This window comes from Hyaena hyaena, unplaced genomic scaffold, assembly GCF_003009895.1.
Source record: "Hyaena hyaena isolate Hyena2069 unplaced genomic scaffold, ASM300989v1 scaffold_9, whole genome shotgun sequence".
NCBI lineage: Eukaryota > Metazoa > Chordata > Mammalia > Carnivora > Hyaenidae > Hyaena > Hyaena hyaena.
Window position 1 is genome coordinate 3165672 of NW_024080641.1, and position 20003 is coordinate 3185674.

Below are 20003 nucleotides of genomic sequence, written 5' to 3' on the forward strand. Positions count from 1 at the left end.
AGTCACAGACTCTGAAACAGGCTCCAGGCTCTGAGCTGGCAGTCAGCACAGAGCCCGACGCGGGGCTCGAACCCACGAACCGCGAGATCATGACCTGAGCGAAAGTCGGACGCTTAACCGACTAAGCCACCCGGGTGCCCCTCACAAAGGTATTTTTTAAATGAGCAAAGTGGAACACAGAAGCTAAAGGAAAAGCTTACCTGAGGGACTCCCACCACCAGACCACCTCCAATCTTCCCAGTGTGATACGCAGCCTTCCTGATTCTGCAGAGTGCACGTATCTAAACATTACACAACCAAATCCCCAAGTAACACTATGATCCCCTCTGCCCCATATCCTGCTGGCTGACACTTCTGCTCAACACTGCAACATACATCTTGGCACAGCTGTCCAAATATTCCTTATGGCAAATTCCTAAATGTAGAAATATCTGGGTCCTGACACACTGTGCCAGGATGCCCTCCAGGAAGGCTCTGCCATTTTGACACCCGCCTACTGTGTGTGAAGGTGCCCGTCTCCTCCCGGCCTAGCCGGGACCGGCATCCCCGTCTGTGCAGCCACAGTGCTAACTTGGACTCCAGATTATCAAGGTCCTTTACAGAACTATAAAACATACAGAGGGGCGCCTGGGTGGCTCAGTCAGTGAAGCATCTGACTTCAGCTCAGGTCATGATCTCACAGTTGGTGGGTTCAAGCCCCACGTCAGGCTCTGTGCTGACAGCTAGCTCAGAGCCTGGAGCCTGTCTTCGGATTCCATATCTCCCTCTCTCTTTGACCCTCCCCTGCTCATGCTGTCTCTCTCTCTCAAAAATAAATATAAACAAACAAACAACAACATACAGAGAATGATACCAAAGAAAAACTAGTCACCCATAATTCCACTATCAAAGATAATCAAATGTGGAAATAGGTTTCCCTTAAAAAACAAACACACCAATATCCCATGTGATACAGTACAACTTATTTGACCCTTTTCTCTTAAAAGTTTATCATCAACAAAACGCTAGCAAACCTAACCAGCAACATGAAGAAAGGATTACACACCATGATTACATGGGACTTACAACCAGGAATGCAAGGCTGGTGTGACACCTGAAAAGCCCATCAGTGAGGTACTGCATACTAACGGAAGGGCCAGCAATGCACGATTATCTCAACTGACACAGAGAAAAAGAAACATGTGACAAAATCCAGCACCTCTTCATGATAAAAACATCCAACAAACTGGAAACAGAAGGAAATGTCTTCGATCTGATAAAAGGCTTCTATGAAAAATCCACAGCTACCATCATACTTAATGGTGACAGACTGAAAGCGTGCTTCCTAACAATGTCTGCTCTTAACCACTTCTATTTGACACTGTGCTAGAGGTTCCAGCCAAGGCAATTACGGAAGGAAAAGGGACAAGACAGCCAGATTGGAAAGGAAGAAGTAATACAGTCAAAGATAATATGATCTGGTCTATAGAAAATACTAAGGAATCCAGAGAAAAACTATTTGAACTACTAAAATTATTCAGCAATGCTGCTAGAAGATTAATATATAAAAAGTATATACTTCTATACATTAGCAATGAACATTCTGAAAATGAAATGAAGACTTTCATTTACAATACAGCCCTTAATTTTTTTTCAAAGGAATAAAATATTTAGGAATAATTTAATAGTAGTTGTGTAAAGCTTATATTCTGAAGACTACAAAACATTGTTGAAAGAAATAAAAGATCTGGGGACACTGGGTGGCTCAGTCAGTTAAGGGTTCGACTTCAGCTCATGTCATAATCTCACAGTCTATTGGTTCGAGCCCTGCATCGGGCTCTGTGTGGACAGCTCAGAGCCGGGAGCCTGCTTCAGATTCTGTGTCTCCCTCCCTCTCTCTCTCTGCCCTTCCCTCGCTCGCTCTCTGTCTCTGTCTCTCAAAATAAAAAATAAAGACATAAAAAAAAAAAGAAATAAAAGACCTAAATAAATGGAAAGTATCCCACATTCAAGAACTGGTACATCTGAGGCACCTGGGTGGCTCAGTCGGTTGGACATCTGACTTCAGCTCACGTCATGATCTCACGGTTAGTGAGTTTGAGCCCCACATGGGGCTCTGTGCTGACAGGTTGGAAGAGCCTGGAGCCTGCTTCAGATTCTGTCTCTCTCTGCCCCTCCCCCACTCACACTGTCTCTCTCTCTCTCTCAAAAACAAACATTTTAAAAAAAGATATCTTAAAAAAACTGAAACTCTTGGGGCGCCTGGGTGGCTTAGTCGGTTGAGCGTCCGACTTTCGCTTGGGTCATGATCTCACGGTTCGTGGGTTCGAGCCCCGCGTCGGGCTCTGTGCTGACTGCCAGCTCAGAGCCTGGAGCCTGTTTCGGTCTGTGACTCCCTCTCTCTCTGACCCTCCCCTGCTCACGCTGTCTCTCTCTCTCTCTCTCCTAGGAATAAATAAAAAAAAATAAAAAAAAAATCATAAAATAAAAAAATAAAAAAAAAAAACTGAAACTCTTAATATTGTTAAGGGGGCAATACTCCCCAAATTAATCCTTGTATCTGGCACAATCCCAATCTAGCTGCCTTTTTAGTAGAAACAGAAAAACGCCTTCTAAAAATTCACATGGGAATGGGAGAGACCCAGGTGAGCCAAAATAATCTTGGGAAAACAACAACAACAACAACAAAGCTGAAGAACTCACATACCTCAATTTTGAAACTCAATTACAAAAGTATAGTCATCAAAATACTGTGGTACTGGTATCTATATGGATGGACATATAGAGCAATGAAATACATTGGATAAAGAAATACATATATGGTCAATTGATGTTTTAAAATATACTTTTTTAAGTTATTAAGTGTTTTATTTATTTCTGAGAGAAAGAGAGAGAGAGACAGTATGAGCAGGGGACGGTCAGAGAGAGAGGGAGACACAGAATCTGCAACAGGCTGCAGGCACAGCTGTCAGCACAGAGCCTGACGTGGGACTTGAATCGACAAACCGTGAGATCATGACCTGAGCTGAAGTTGGATGCTTCACTGACTGAACCACCCAGGTGCCCCTGGTCAATTGATTTTTGACAAGGGTGGTAAGACCATTCAATGGAAGAAGAAAAGATCGTTTTAACAAACAATACTGACAACGGAGTGTCCACATGCAAAAGAATTAAGCCGGACCCCTACCTCACACCATGCACAAAACATGACTAGAAAATGGCTCACAGACCTAAATGTAATAGCTAAAACTATAAATCTTTTTTTCAATGTTTGTTTATTTATTTATTTATTTAGAGAGACAGTGAGAGAGCACACATCCAAATGTGCAGGAGGGGCAGAGAGAGGGAAGAGAGAATCCAAAGCAGTCACCACTCTGTCAGCACAGAGCCCCATGCAAGGCTAGAACCCAAGAACCGAAAGATTAAGCCCTGACCCAAAATCAAGAGCTAGATGGTTAACTGGGCCACCCACATGCCCTACAACTACAAAAATCGTAGAAGAAAGCAGAGGAATAAATCTTCATGACCTTGGATTAGGCAGTGGTTTCTTAAATGGTATCATACCAAAAACACATGTTAAAAAAAAAAAAGATAAATTGTATTTCATAAAAATTAAAAACTTGTACTTCAAAGGAAACTTTTCACTTCGAAGAGAATGAGAAGACAACCCACAGATTAGGAGAACATTTCTGTGAATCAAGTATCAAATAAAGGACTTGTATCCAGAGTGCAGGGAGAACTCTTATGATTAACAATAAAAAGATAAACCAGTTAAAAACTGGACAAATGATGTGAATAGACATTTTGCTGAAGAACCTACACAAATGGCCAGTGAGCCCATGAAGAGATGCTCCACATCATCAGTCATTAAAGAAATGCAAATTGAAACAACCGTGAGATAGGATTTACTGCCTACAACGGCTAACTTAACAGAGTAACACTTGCTGGCCAGGATGTGGGGAAACCAGAACCCGCAAAGCACTGGCAAATGGCGATGCAGAGCAGCGTGGCTGCTGTGGAAGACAGTCTGGCAGGTCCTCAAAACGTTAAACAGAGAATTACCATATGAATCATCAACTCCACTCTTAGGTACACACACCCAAGAGAAATAAAGACTTATGCTCACACAAAAACACACGAATGTTTATAGCGGCTTCAGTCGTTAATTGCCCAAAACTGGGAACAACCCAAATGTGCTTCATCTGGTGAACAAACTGGTGTATCCATACCGTGGACTCCTGCTTGGCAATAAGAAACGAGTGATCGACTTCATATAACGAGGATGAATTTCAAGTACATTAAGCTAAGTGCAAGAGGCCAGACCCAAAAGGCTACTCCTGCTGAACAATTCCGTTTACGTTATACTGTTGGAAAAGGCGGAACGCCCGGGGGTGGAGCACAGATCCCTGGGTGCAAGAAGGAAGGGGCTGTCCTGTTATCAAGATGCTACAAGGGACTTTTTATGGCAATGAAACTTTTCTCTATCTTGACTCTTGACTGTGGTGGTTACCCAACTCTATGTCTTTGTAAAAATTCCTGGAACTTTTTTTTTTTTTTTTTTTAAACAAATAGTTTGTCAAGTTGGTTTCCATATAACACCCAGTGCTCATCCCCACAAGTGGCCTCCTCCATGCCCATCTCCCCCCTCCCTCCCCCCACACCCATCAGTCCTTAGTTTGTTCTCAGCATTCAAGAGTCTCTCATGGTTTGCCTCCCTCCCTCTCCCCAACTATTTATTCCCCTTCTTCTCCCCCAGGGTCTCCATTAAGTTCCTCCTAATCCACCTATACGTGCAAACATATGGTATTTGTCCTTCTCTGCCTGACTAATTTCGCTCAGCGTTAACACCCTCAAGGTCCATCCATGTTGCTACACATGGCCAGATTTCATTCTTTCTCGTTGCCATATAGTATTCCATCGTATAGATAAACCACATCTTCTTGATCCATTCGTCTGTTGATGGACACTTAGGCTCTTTCCATGGTTTGGCTATTGTTGAGAGTGCTGCTATAAACATTGGGGTACATGAGCAACTATGCATCAGCAATACTGTATCCCTTGGGTAAATTCCTAGCAGTGCTATTGCTGGGTCCTAGGGGAGTTCTATTGTTAACTTTTTGAGGAACCTCCACACTGTTTTCCAGAGGGGCTGCACCAGTTTACATTCCCACCAGCAGTGTAGGAGGGTGCCCGTTTCTCTACATCCTCGCCAGCATCCAGAGTTCTCTGATTTGCTCATTTTAGCCACTCTGACTGGCGTGAGGTGGTATCTCAGTGTGGTTTTGATTTGTATTTCCCTGATAAGGAGGGATGCTGAGCATCGTTTCATGTGTCTGTTGGCCATGTGGATGTCCTCTTTGGAGAAATGTCTGTTCATATCTTCTGCCCATTTCTTCACTGGGTTGTTTGTTTTTCGGGTGTGGAGTTTGGTGAGTTCCTTATAGATTTTGGATATTAACCCTTTATCTGATATAAGATTTTATTTTTAAGTAATCGCTATGCTCAACATGGAGCTTGAATGTACCACCTTGAGATCAGGAATCACAAGCTCTGGGGCGCCTGGGTGGCTCAGCTGGTTAAGCATCCAACTCTTGGTTTCAGCTCAGCTCAAGATTTCATGGTTCTTGAGTATGAGCCAAGTGTCAGGCTGTGTGCTGACAGTGTGAAGACTGTGGGATTCTCCCCGCATCCCGGGACCCCTCCTCCCCACCCAAAAATAGAATCTCATGCTCTACTGACAGAGCCAGCCAGGCACTCCGAATTCTAAATTCATAGAACTTTATTTATTAAAAGTTTATTTATTTTGAGAGAGACAGCAAGAACACAAGAAGGGGAAGGGCAAAGAGTTGGGGGAAAGGGAGGGGGGGAGAGTGGGAGGGAGGGAGGGGGAGGGAGAGAAGAAGAGAGGGGGAGAGGGAGGGAGGGGGGGAGAGGGAGGGAGGGAGAAGAAGAAGATCCTAAGCAGGCTAAGCATCACCAGCACAGAGCCTGACATGGGGCTCGAACTCACAAAATTGAGATCATCACCTGAGCCAAAATCAAGAGTCAGGCTCATAACTGACTGACTGACTGAGCCACCCAGGTGCCCCACCAAAAATAAATAAAACATTAAAAAAATTTTTTTTTAAATAAGAAAAAAGAAAATGGGTGGCCTGGACTCTTAAAAAAAGAAAAAGAAAGTGTGGGGTGCCTGGGTGGTGGTGATTTCGAGTCCACTCATGATCTCATGGTTCCTGAGATCAAGCACCATGTCCAGCTGTGCACTGGCAGTAGGGGCCCTCCTTGGGATTCTCTCTGTGATAAATAAACAAACTTAGAAAGAAAAAAAAAAGAGGTAAACTGTTCTAGATCAGGAATGGGGAAACTTTCTCTGTAATGTACTTGACAGTAATTTTTTTTGGCTTTATGTGCCATATGGTCCCTGTTTAAACTCTTTAAGTCTGCTGTTACAGGGCTGTAAAAACTACAAAAGCTGCCACAGATAATACATAAATGAGTAGGTGTGGAATAAAACTTTATTTACAAAAACAGGTGGCAAGCATAGTTTGCCAAATCCTAGATTAAAAGAGACCCAGAACTGAAAGCAACTGATGAACTTGGATGTATCATGTCATCAGTGTGCCCTCCCCAGAACGAAAAAGCAAATGATTAACAACCGAATGTAACTGAGTGGCCCACAGGTATTCACTGCTGGGGGATTCTTTCTACTTTTCTGTATGCTCAACACTCTCCATAATAAACATCATTTTCAACCTGTGCACAACACTGCACTGATCTGTGTCATTAACTCTTTAATCCCTTTTCAATTTCTCTTTCTTATAAATATGATAACAAGTATCTTTTGTACATGAATATTTGCTCACAGTATTTCTTTACGGCATATTTTCGTTATTGAGGAGAATTACTGGAACAAAGAGAGAACATGACTCTTGATACATATTTCAAAACTGCTTCCTAAAATAGTTGCACCTTGGGGAGCCTGGGTGGCTCAGTTGGTTAAGCATCAGACTTTGGGGTTTGATGTCCATGTCAGGCTCTGTGCTGACAGTGCAGGGCCTGCTTGAGATTCTCAATCTCTCCCCCTCTGCCCCTCCCCAACTTGTGCTTTCTCTCTCAAAACAAAGGAATAAACTTTCAAAAATATATATAAATTGAAAAAAAAAAACCCACAAAACTTTTTAAGGGCGCCTTGGTGGCTCAGTGAGGCTGACGTTGGCCCAGGTCATGATGATCTCACGGCTCCTGAGCCAGAGCCCTGCATGGGGCTCTGCTGTCGGCATGGAGCCCGCTTCGGATCCCTCCCTCTTGGCCCCTCCTCTGTTGGTTCTATCAAAATAAATAAACTTAAAAATTAAAAACAATAACAACCCTTTTAAATCAGTGAAAGCTGAATTACATGCACAAATTATGAATGTTCATCATAAATGTTTGTAACAGTGAAAAACTAGAAACAACTTGAATTCCCACCAGTAAACTAACAGTTACATAAACAACCACCTATCAGACAACGAAACATGAAGTACAAGTGAGGCCACTGATCCATTATTTTTGCTGCAAACAGGTTCAACACATGCTGGAAAAATAAGGCTATAAGGAAAGTATAATCTCAGTGTGATATTTAACAGGAGAAAATAGAGGGGCACCTGAGTGGCTTAGTGACTTAAGCATCTGACTTCAGATCAGGCCATGATCTCGGGGTTCGTGGGTTTGAGCCCCACGTCGGGCTCTGTGCTGATAGCTGGGAGCCTGGAGCCTGCTTCAGATTCTGTGTCTCCCTCCCTCTCTGCCCCTCCCCCACTCTATCTCTCTCCCCTCTCTGCCCCTCCCCCACTCTATCTCTCTCAAAAATAAATATTTAAAAACATTTTTAAATAAATAAATACAGAGAGAAAAAACACGGGGTACCTGGCTGGCTCAATAGGAAGACTGTGTGACTCTTGATCTTCAGGTCACGAGTTCGAGTCCCACACAGAGTGTAGAGATAGATAAATAAATAAAACTTCAACAAAAACTTAAGAGAAAAATATGAATAAATTAAATACACAGAGAAGCCTGTGAGGTGAAACCCAAAACATAAGCGTGGCCACTTGTCAAGGGTGGGACCCTGGGTAAGTACTCTTGTTCCTCCTTCCAACACTTCCTGGCGAGGGGCATGTTACTTCCATCATGAGAAAAGCAACAGAGCTCTCCGAAAGAGAATAAATAACATAAAGGGCAGTGGCAGAAATCGCAGAGAGATGAGGGCAGTGGGGACCCGTGCACAGCTCTCTCAACTCAGGTGAGAGCACCTGCTCAGAGCTGGTGGCCGGCAACGTGCGAGGGCAGCTGAGCTGCCAGGCGGCAGGCTCGGTCCCTCGCGGGCACACCTAGCCCACATGAGGCCGCGCGTCCACCTACCTGCCCGCGGCCGCTCTTCAGGGGGCCACCAAGCACCTCTTACTTAAGGGCAGCAGAGTGGGAGCGCCTGAGCGCCCGGGGACCGAGACAAGGGAGGGCGGCGTGTGCAAAGACGGTGGGCAGGGAGAGAAAACACTCTGGAGAGAACACCAGCCAGCGGCCAGTGAGGCCGTGGCTTCTCCCTTCTGGGAAGGCGAGGCCTGCGGTGCACAGGCGGGCCGTTCCTCACTCCAGACACCACACTCGTCGCCAAGCTGCATCCTCACAGCCCGCACTCGGCGCTGGCCTTGCCCGGTGGCCCCTCGTGGCCCAGCGACCCCTCTCTAAGCAGCGCAGAGCAGACACCACTTGCTTCTCACATACTGTTCCTCCTCCACCAACAGACGCAGGCCTGGCTGTCAGCAGGGCGCAGGAGTCCCAGCCCGGGCCTGGGGTGTCCTTAGCCCCTGACCACACAGGGCCGACTTACAGGAGTAGCCTGTAGATGCTGCTTCATTTTGGTGGATGGCTTGGCAGGTGGTTCAAGGCCTCCTGCTGGGTCTAAATTAGCTGGGCTTTGGTAGGGTCTAAATGAGGTTCCCAGCCAGAGTGAAGGAAGTCGGGACTCAGAAAGGGAGGGACCCCGACATACTTTGTTGTTGGAAAGAAATCAGGTAGTAAGTACTGTGTTGCTACCAGAAGTGAGCAGCGTGGAAGGCCTGGGTAGGATTCGGGTGGCTGCAAACTTAAACCCCCGGCAAGGGGCCCATGGGTGGCTCAGTCGCTTGAACATTCAACTTAGGCTCAGGTCACGATCTCAGGGTTCGTAAGTTTGAGCCCCACTTAGGGTCCTCTGTCCCCCTCTCCCTCTGCCCCTTTCCCATTCATGTGCTTGCATGCTCTCTCAAAAAACAAATAAATGTTAAAAAAATAATAAAAAATATGGGGCACCTGGGTGGCTCAGTTGGTTAAGCATCTGATTCTTGGTTGTAGTTTGTGGGTTTGAGCCCTGCATCGGGCTTCGCGCTGGCAACGCAGAGCCTGCTTGGGATTCTCTCTCTGCCCCCTCCCCGCTCTCTCATACACACTCTCTCAAAATAAATAAACTATAAAAAATAAAAGTAAATTAAAAATAAAACCATGCACAAGTAACTGTCTTTCTGAGCTTTAGTTTCATTTACCTAATGGGAAAATAATCATCAAAATAAAAATAAATGCACATTTCAAGCAATTATTGTGACAACGAAATGGGGCCGTATAGGTAAAAAGCGGAACACCTTCACTACAGCCCCACGCACGGTAACTGGCTGTGGGGCTTTAATCTAACTTCCCCTCCCCTGTAGAAGGGGTCACTGTGAAGGGAGGCTGTGTATACACGACAGCCACCACAAGGCCTGGTGCCAAACAGCTGCTGACTACGGCCACCGCGGTGATGGTGCGAGCCAAATACATTCTGGGCGCCCTGCAGACGCTGAAAGAACAAGGCTGAGATGACCCCCGAACTGCCTGCGAAGGGGACCCTGACCCAGCCACCACCCGCACCTCTCCAACCAGATCCTACACCTGCTGAGTATCCGAGTACAAGACGGGTGGCCTAGGGTGAAAGCATCCCAGGACCCAAGGGTGAGGATGCTGGGAACGTGGGTGTCTTGCAGCTGAGGGTATAAGCTGATAAGCTACCCAGAGGGAACAATGGGGTAACAGCCACCAAATGATAAATCACAATCTTCTGACCCAGCCACTGCCCTTCCAGTATGGATCGTGCAGTTATACCTGCACACATACAAAATGATACTCACAAGGTCATATGCTATGGCATCATGTGACAGCAAAAGCCTGACTCAGTAGGGGACAGATCCAATAAACTATAATGCTCCCATGTTGAAATACCACAGAGCAGAAACAAGGGAAGAAACTATGTACTGATCTGGAAACTTCCCCGAAAGACGATATAAAGAGAAAAGTATAGAGTAATGCATATAGATTTTTTTTTTAATGTTTATTTTTGAGAGAAAAAGAGAGAGACAGAGAGAGGAAGGGGCAGAAAGAGACGGAGACACAGAATTTGAAGCAGGCTCCAGACTCTGAGCTGTCAGCACAGAGTATGTAATGTGTGTGTGTGTGGGGGTGGCGGGGGGCATATATAGATTTCATATTGCCTTGGACTTACAGCCACATGAAACGAATATAAAGTATCCACGACAAAAGACAACTTGCACCTCTCTTACCAGAGGTCAATGGGAGTAGGCAGAATGTAGCAAAGGAGGCTCTCCTTGGGGCTTTTGGTCTTTTTTTTTTTAATGTTTTACTTATTTTTGAGAGAGAGAGAGACAGCATGAGCAGGGGAGGGTCAGAGAGAGAGGGAGACACAGAATCTGAAGACAGGCTCCAGGCTCTGAGCTAGCTGTCAGCACAGAGCCCGAAGTGGGGCTCGAACCCATGAACCATGAGATCATGACCTGAGCTGAAGTCGGACGCTTAACAGACTAAGCTACCCAGGTGCCCCGGGCTTTTGGTCTTAATAAAGGATCTCCCCAAATTAAGCCCATACCGAGAGCAGAGTGTTCTAGATACAGGCTCAGCTGTGGCAAACGTGGAGACTAACCTGACGAAATCTTCGGGAAGCAGCTCAGGACTAACACCCAGGGAGTCAAGCACATCGTCTCGTATCTGGAGCAAGAGCTCAGAATCTTCCCCAAAGGTATCAGAACGAGGGTCTCTTCCTTTATCCGTGCGGAACTTCAGGAGCACTGGAAAGACGAAGAAGGAAGGTTAAAAACCAGGTCTTTCTGTAACAAATGCTTACAGATGTTGAGAACGAAAACAAAGAAAATGGTACTTTAATTAAAATGTGGGCCAAGTGAGGGGTGCCTGGTTGGCTGAGTTGGAAGAATGTGCAGTTCTTTTTTTTTTTTTTAATTTTTATTTATTTCTAGGAGAGAGAGAGAGACAGCATGAGCAGGGGAGGGTCAGAGAGAGAGGGAGTCACAGACTGAAGCAGGCTCCAGACTCTGAGCTGGCAGTCAGCACAGAGCCCGACGCGGGGCTCGAACCCACGAACCGCGAGATCATGACCTAAGCCAAAGTCGGACGCTTAACCGACTAAGCCACCCAGGCGCCCCAGAATGTGCAGTTCTTGATCTCAGGATTGAGAATTCAAGCCCCATGTGGGGTACAGAAATTACTTAAATAAACCTTTATTTTCTTAACATAGTTTTTAAATGTTTACTTACTTGTTTTGAGAGAAAGTGCAAGTCGGGAGGGGCACAGCGAGGGAGAGAATCCTAAGCAGGCTCTGCATGGTCACTGGAGAGCCTGGTGCAGGTCTCAAACTCCTAAACCATGAGATCATGACCTGAACCGAAATCAAGTCAAACGCTTAACTGACTGAGCCACCCAGGCAACCCTAAATAAAACTTAAAAAAAAAAAAAAAAGCGGGCCAAGTGAAAGGTAAGATACTTTTCATTTATTCACAAAAATAGCCAGAAAGTCAATCAATAATCACAAAAATGACTACAATTACTGTGAACGGTCCCACAACAGGGTAGCAGAGGAGCTGACGTCCCCGGTAGGGTGGCGTCAGTTAAGGCCTCCCTGAAGAAGAAGTGACTGAGTCTAGTGTGTGTGAGCCTGGGCGTGTGGGGACGCAGGGGAGAAGCTTCCAGCAGAGGCAGAAGACCCTGTTGTGCCCTGGAAGACGGGTCAGGGGTGGGAGGCACGCATTCTAGCAATCAGTTCAAAGGGCTGCTCCAGCCAGAGAGGCCAGCCCAAAGCTCAGACCCCTTAGACAGGCAGGTCATTACAAACAAAACCTCGCTCCTATGTCAACCTCCAGAACGAAGGTTCCATCTTGCTTGTGAAGCAGAGGAGAGGGTGGCAGCAAATCAGAGCTCCCACATCATGAGACCCTAACAGGGTCTGAATTTTTAACCCTGACAAAAAGACACAGTAAGGGGCCTGAGGCTGATCAAAATACCAGCACCTTCTACTGGCACCGTACCTTGTTCACGATGCTCACTGCATGCCGGGTGGGTGGTGGTCTCGTCCCCCAGCATGCGCCCCCCGCAGGCGGCTGATGGGCAGCCTAGAGTCTCATCTCAGGGACAACACCCCTCCCACATCACACAGGCTGCTTCAGGGTGGGAGTGGACACATGCGGCCCCTGGTGTTCTGGGACAGCAACCCATACCTGGAGGGAGCTTTGCAGTTTAAAAAGGTGCTTCCTTCGGGGTGCCTGGGTGGCTCAGTCAGTTGAGCATTCAACTTGATTTGTGCTCAGGTCATCATCACGCGGTTCATGAGTTCTAGCCTTGCATCGGGCTCTGCATTGACAAAGCCTGCCTGGGATGCTCTCTCCCTCTTTCTCTGCCCCTCCCCTGCTTGCTCTCTCTCAAAATAAATTAATAAACTTTAAAAACAGCACTTTTCTTTAAGCCTTGTTGGGATTTGCTGACTCAAAAAAAGTGAACTTAGTCAACAAATTATACTCTCCATCAGTACAAGGGGCTCTTCCCTAAAACTTAAGGTGGATTGAAAACTGACACAATTGCTTTCAGGCTCTGTATAAACTCAAGTATTTGGAAGCCACCCAAGACCAAGGAATCAGTCCTTCCACTTGTTTTCTGAAGATTCACAAAGTGATGGGCAGCGTGGCCTGAAAACCAGCAAGATGGCCAAGTGCGTGCAGTGGCCCGGAGGCCGAGGCGCTATGCCTGCGCCCACATAGGTGGGGGGAGGGAACACAGAGGATTCAGGTACCACCACAGATGGCCCCCCTGAAGCCCGAGGGAAGTTCCTAAGTGGGCTGTAAAGTGTTCCAGAAAGATCTCAAACCATGGAGGCCCAAATGGAAAGAAAGACCCAACCCTGGACGGGGTTTTTCTCAGAGACAGGCTTCCGGTCCGAATTTCTCTGGCAACCTCTGCACACCCAGGACAGGGCCCTGCACGTCCTTTGAAGAGAGGACTCTGGACTATCTGTTTTGAATGATGTTTGCTGTCTGGGGATATTTCTTTCCTCTTCCAAGAACAGAGCTTCAATTCTACCCAAGCACTGGCAGCCCGCTCCGAGCTGAGGACGGAGTGGACGCTGGCCAGCACCTAGGCCTCACTTTGGAGTGAAAAAACGCAACCGCGGAAGAAGCACCTAGGGGCGAGGTGGAGAGGGCTGCAGAGCGGCCGGAATCCCTGTTTGGTGCAAGCTTCTTTTTCAACAATGGCCTGTGAAGATAAAGGAATCTGGAAATTTGCTAGTGCAGCCAAAACAGAGGCTACTCCGAGCGGACTCGGACTCGAATGTCATCACTATTCCTAGCAGTCGCTCCCGAGAGGACACAAGGACAGACCCAGAATGAGTTACCAGTGTCGCCTGAGCAATGACAGAGGCAGTGCCAAATGTGGCCCGCTCAAACTGCCCGATCCAAGGCCCTGTGGCAGCTGTGTAGAGACCGAGCGAGGCTGCTTGATTCAAGCCGTCAGGGCGCTGGGCAGCAGGAGCCCCATGCTGGCTGCCTCCCATGCCTTTCATTTCTGTGTCACTGGGACAGAGGCACCAACTGTCGTGAGGGATGGAGGGAAGAGGAGAAGTTTTTCAGCCCCACCACAAAGCTTTCATCTTCTGGTTAGAAAATACAGCTCTTGGAACAAAGCTCAAACCAGTCTAATAACCGTAGCACAAACAGTGCCTGCAATGTGCCAACCACTATTCTAAACATTACGTGCGTTACCACTCATCCTGGGGAGGTAGGGAGATCCGATTACTCTCCCCACTTTATTGATAAAGAAACTGAAGTTCATAGAGATTAAGTGCCTTGTTCAGTGCAACTGCCAATCATAAGCAGTGGAGCAGAAATACCAACTCAGGTCTGCCTTCCTAACCTGTGTTTCTTAACCCTAATCGAATCCAGAAGAAATGGCCAGAGAATCGAGAACGTAGCCCCAAGGATTCCAAGCGGTCTGGCTCTTTGCCCCAACCTCAGGAGAACTGCCATTTGGCCACTTTTTTGTGAGATGCATTTTCCAGATGAGTTGTGCCTTCCCCTCTCCCAAATGGTCCATTAATTTTAAGTTCTCAGTTCAATGGGAGAGAAGTGAAGGCAGAGGCCACATGAAACCTTGCCCGTCAATCTTCAGAGTGACAGACCAGCTTCACCTCAGAAGAGGGAAGATGTGGCACAAGAGGAGAGAGCAAAGGCAGCCAGCAGCTGGCCCCGCTGAGGGCCGGCAGGCCGGCACTGTCCGGGTACCTTGCTGACCACATCTGAAGTCCTCTCAGGGCCTCGAGGAAGGGGGCCAGTCCGTCCGGCCACTTACTTGCAGCAAAGCAAACAGAAGCTGTATTTTTCACTCTTTTTCAAATGTCAGCGCTCCAGTCAGCAGGCGTGTAGGGGAACGGGGAGAAGCCCCACAACTGACCCTGTCCCCTAACAAGTTCTTATTCATTAAATTCCCTCTTTGTTCTGTTTTTGACCCCTCCTAAATAGCCAGCCAGCTAGCACCCCCACCCCAACACTGACTCTGCATTTCTGAAGAGCACCTCCTCACCAGTTTCCAGATTATAAAACTGTTCCCTTAAGATCAAATATTGTTGGGGATGGTGAGCTGCTCTGCCAAAAGATGACTCATTGAATCATATCAAAACACTGCACAAAATTAGAGTTCCAAACTTGATTAATTTCCTCTGAATCTTTTAATTAACTCAGGTTGTTAAAGTATGGGGGAATGACATTCATCGCTACAGATGATAGGCCAGTATCTCTGTCCAAGTTCAGGACTTGCCCGTGTAAGGGAAAAAGGCAAACTTTGAAAAGGAGAAACCAAGCATCTTTTCATGTGTTAAAAGAAAAATGACATACATGTGAATACACTGCTATTCCGCAAAAAGACTGACACTCAAATTCACATTTATTCTGAATCAGAATATCAGATTCACGTTATGATAGAAATGTGGAAAGCAGTACTATTAATCACTGTTCTTTTATTTTTTTTTTAATTTATTTCTAGGAGAGAGAGAGAGACAGCATGAGCAGGGGAGGGTCAGAGAGAGAGGGAGTCACAGACCGAAACAGGCTCCAGGCTCTAAGATGGCAGTCAGCACAGAGCCCGACGCGGGGCTCGAACCCACAAACCGCGAGATCATGACCTAAGCGAAAGTCAGACGCTTAACCGACTAAGCCACCCAGGCGCCCCTCTTTTTTTTTTTTTTTTTAACTTTTTTTTAATGTTTTATTTTTTTCTGAGAGAGAGAAACAGCATGAATAGGGGAGGGTCAGAGAGAGAGAGAGACAGAATCTGAAACAGGCTCAGGCTCTTAGCTGTCAGCACAGAGCCTGATGCGGGGCTTGAACCCACGAACTGTGAGATCATGACCTGAGCCGAAGTCAGATGGTTAACCGACTGAGCCACCCAGGAGCCCCTACATTTAAGCAGTATGATTATATTTAGCATAATCACTAAGGCCACCAGAAGAAAGTAGCACTTTCATAGGGGAAAAAAGTGAAGTCAATGTCAGAAATTAGCCCCAACCCAACTGCTGCCCCTTACCCTCCAAGGCAGCTCAAGTGAGAAGGGAAAAAGCCAGATCTACACAAAACCTCATCTGCCCGACTGACACCTGAAGCTTCTCTGCACCAACCACCCTTGCACCCATCTCCCCCATGGCCCCCGTTCTCCTCAAGCTGCTCATTCAGCGGAGACTCATAATCTCTGGGAATGGCCTGCAAATTGGCTCAACTAAGAAAAGGAAAAGTTCCTTAACCTACAGTCTATCTTTTAAGGCGAAATACTAGATCTCCTGTTTGGTCAACTGCTCTTTCACATACCAGGGACAGTAATAACTAGCATTATTGTGACCATTTCACAGTATACATAAATATCAAATCACTATGTTGTAACATGAAATAGAATATTTTAAGTCAAGTACATCTTAATAAATACATGTCTGGGTGGCTCTGTCGTTAAGCGTCTGACTTTTGATTTCGGCTCAGGTCTTGACCTCATTAACCATGATCTCATGGTTTGTGAGATCAAGCCCCATGTAGGGCTCCATGCTGCCTGCTTGGGATTCTCTCTCTCCCTTTCTCTCTGTCCCTCCTGTGCTCATGTTCTCTCTCAAAATAAATAAACATTAAAAAAAAAATAACGAAAGGTGGGGACCCAGACAAGGTACTCTGGGAGAACATTCTTAGAATGGGTGGTCTCAGTGGGGAGAACCATCTCGCCCCGACTGGCCACCAGGCCCAAACACGGACCCTGGGCATGCTTTCACCCCTGGCACATCCACGTGCTGCTCTCTAGAGCCTGGGGAGTTTGGAAATTGGCAGACAGCAGCCTTGACGACCACGGCGCTGGAGCTGGGCTGCCTGGGCTGGGTCCCGATTCTCCCACTCACTGTGACCTCGGGCTTGTGACAACCTCCCGAGCCTGCTCTGTAAAATGGGAGTCCTGAGTGCACTTTGGGCATCAAGCACACACATACGTAGCTTATGGGGGTTTAAGGAGTAAGTGAAGTAACCCCAGGAAAGCAGCCGGGGCAGCACGGCGAGCAGCGTAAGTACTGCCTACAGGACAGTTCCAGAGCCACAGCTCTTCCACGGTCTCCATAAACCTAGCTTGCACGTCCCCAGAGAAACGGACACGTTTCTTCACGCTGAAATTCCCCACTTAACCCTGTTACCATCACTAACGTAGTTGTCAGCTCTGGAGACTGGAGAGCTCGGCTCTGAACAATCCTCACGCTCTTCACACCTGACGCTCTTTCCTCCGATGCCCGGACCTCACTCTGGGGTTGGACCGGTGTCGGTATAAACTCACTTGTACGAGGACTGGCCTGTCTCCTCTCCTGGATTTTTGTGCTTGTGGGACAGAAACCGTATCTGCTTGGTTCACTATTCTCTAATTAACGCCCAGCACAGGGCATGCCCCACAGTGGGCACTGAGAAAATAACTGCAATGTGGGAAGCCTCACTGTTGGGCCAAGGAAGAAAACACACAAAGGAGGGCTCGCGACAACTGATACCTCACACCTCCCAACCAGGCCTGCTCTTCTACTAACAGAATTTACCAGAGTTTTCAAGATAGCCAGGATGGATCTGTCCCTTACCATGTTATTTACAAACAGTAGATCTGGAAGGGCCAGCAAGAAACAAGATATACAGTGTACCACGTGTGCCCTCAAGAGGGAAACAAGATGAAGTCTGGCTTTCAAGGCCACAGCTGAGGGCTAAAGGTGCAGAAAAGCCAGCCGACAGGCATGAAGCTCAAAGGAGAGCTGGACTGGAGAAGGCAGGCACATTACACTGGGAGTCTGGCTCTCAAACTCTTTCCTACCTTTGGAGGCACCTGGTCATCTGCTCAGCTCAGTTCCACATTATTTTTTAATTTTGAGAGAAGGAGAGAACGAGCAAGCAGGGGAGGGGCAGAGAGGGAGGGAGAGAGAACTCCAAGTAGGCTCTGCACTGTCAGGGCAGAGCCCAAGACAGGGCTTGAACTCACAAGCCATGAGATCACAACCTGAACTGAAATCAGAGGCATGACTGACTGAGCCACCCAGGCGCCTCCACTTCCCCCTTCTTTCCTCCACTCTTTAATGAAGAAACTTACAAGTAGGTATTTGCATGCATTCATTCATTCTTTTCATCCACAAACATTTCCTGAGCACCTGCACTCCACGCCCACACCCTGTGCTAGGGGCCCAGAAGGGACCCAGACAGCCCCAGGCCCTGCAATCCACAGAGGGCATGCTCATAAGCCCCGAATGTCACCACAGCCACAAAGTGCTTTGATCTTGCTCTCCAGAGAGGCTCAGAGCTGGAGCGGCCTCAGACTTGCTCTGAACGGCCCCTCCTGAGCTCAGAGTCCTAGCCACCATTCACCTCTGCAGTGAAACCTGGTGCAGGACCTCATCACAGTTCAGCTCAAAACAGAAAAGCTGCCTGTTATTTACGTCTCATTTTCTTCTGAAAAGAATCTAAAGTAGCTGCGTGGAAGTTGGTGGTGGGGGGAAAGGAGGGTGCTGCTTCTCAGAAATGACCTGAAAACAAGATGCCATTTTTTGCCTACCAAATTAAAGGCCAAGGTTACTCAACCTAAGCAAGAAGGCAGAAGGCACTGCTCTGTCACTCAGAGCTCTGGTGGGTGTGTATATGCTCAATAAACTGTGAGAAGATGTGGTCCAGAGGATCTTTACAAAGGGTCACGCCTCTTGGCCAGTGACTGAGTCATGTATAAATGGTCACTGTCACATTATTTATACCACTGAAAATCTGGAAATAACCTCACATCAGGTTAACAGGATGGTTACACAAAATATATATTGACAGGAATAGCATTCAGCTATTAAAATTATGTTTAAGCAGGTTTTAGTCACATGGTTTTTGCAACATTCAGGCTAAAAAAAATCCCACAGGAGCACTAGTTGGCTGTCAGTGGAGCGTGTGACTCTTGACCTCGGGGTCATGAGTTCAAGTCCCACTTTGGATGTGGAGATCACTTAACCTGAAAGCAGGCTCCAGCCTCTGAGCTGTTGGTATAGAGCCCAACATGGGGCTCAAACTCACGAACTGTTGAGATCATAACCTGAGCTGAAGTTGGACGTTTAACTGACTAAGGCACCCAAGCGCCCCAAAAACACAATCTTTAAAAAAAAAAAAAAAAAAAAAAAAGTCCTCGGGCGCCTGGGTGGCTCAGTTGGTTAAGTGTCCATCTCAGGTCATGATCTCACAGTTCGTGAGTTCGAGCCCCGAGCTGGTTCTGTGCTAATGGTGCAGAGCCTCCTTGGAATTCTTTCTCCTTCCCTCTCTGCCCCTCCCCTGCTCTCACACACACACACACACACACACACACACACACGTGCTTTCTCTCTCTCTCAAAAATAAAATAAGTCCCATTATACCCTACATTCCAAATGCACTCCACCATGTGAAGATAAAATAGAATGAGGCAGGTACAACGATCACCACTCTGTTCTAGAAGTGGGAAACTGAAGCTTAGGAGAGAGAGGCTCAGAGTTATAATGGACCCAGAGGTCACCACACACACTCATAACCTCAATGTTATACTGCCTTGCTACGAGCAGAGACAAAGTAGGAAATATGCTAGTTAGCAAAATAAAAATCACTTCAAAGAGATCTGGCTCCCCACCCCAGAGCCCACCAGTTTAGAACAACACAAACCACTCAAACTCTAGTCCAGCCAAGTATTCTATTTCTCCTTTAAAAAATGTCAAGTGATTCCTGAGCTGGACTCTCACCTTTGAAAGTAGACCAGTGTTGACAAGTATGCAAAGACTGTAACTAACGAAAAGAAAAGGACAAAGAAATTCTCAAACGCAGAGGCAAATTATACGGTGGCAGCAGCAGTGGGCAAGTCTAAGAGACCCACGGCCCCCTGCCGCGAGGTCCCTTCTCTATCAGCTTTGCCAACCGCACCCTCTACTCACAGAGGGGTTCTGACAGAGCCCTCTGCATTCACACTCACCCTGCCTGGTCACAAGCAGCAGGGAGACAGGGTCTTTTCTCTAGCCCAGCACTTGAGTGGCACATGACCTTGACTCTGGGCATTTGCTGCTCTCTGCCAACCACTCTTACCGAGGGAAGATGGCACAGGACATTCCCGTGACTGTTGTCTGACAGTCAGAGAAAAGATGGGAG

The 20003-nt window shown here is 47.0% G+C and overlaps 1 protein-coding gene across 1 annotated transcript in view; it reads right to left on the bottom strand.

The window, feature by feature from the left end:
• Positions 1 to 20003, bottom strand: part of SAE1 (SUMO1 activating enzyme subunit 1) — a 77524-nt gene that overhangs the window by 6222 nt on the left and 51299 nt on the right. The window contains exon 7 of the mRNA XM_039248674.1: positions 10961 to 11105. Coding sequence (XP_039104605.1) covers positions 10961 to 11105 — 145 coding nt within the window. The remainder of the gene's footprint in view (positions 1 to 10960; positions 11106 to 20003) is intronic.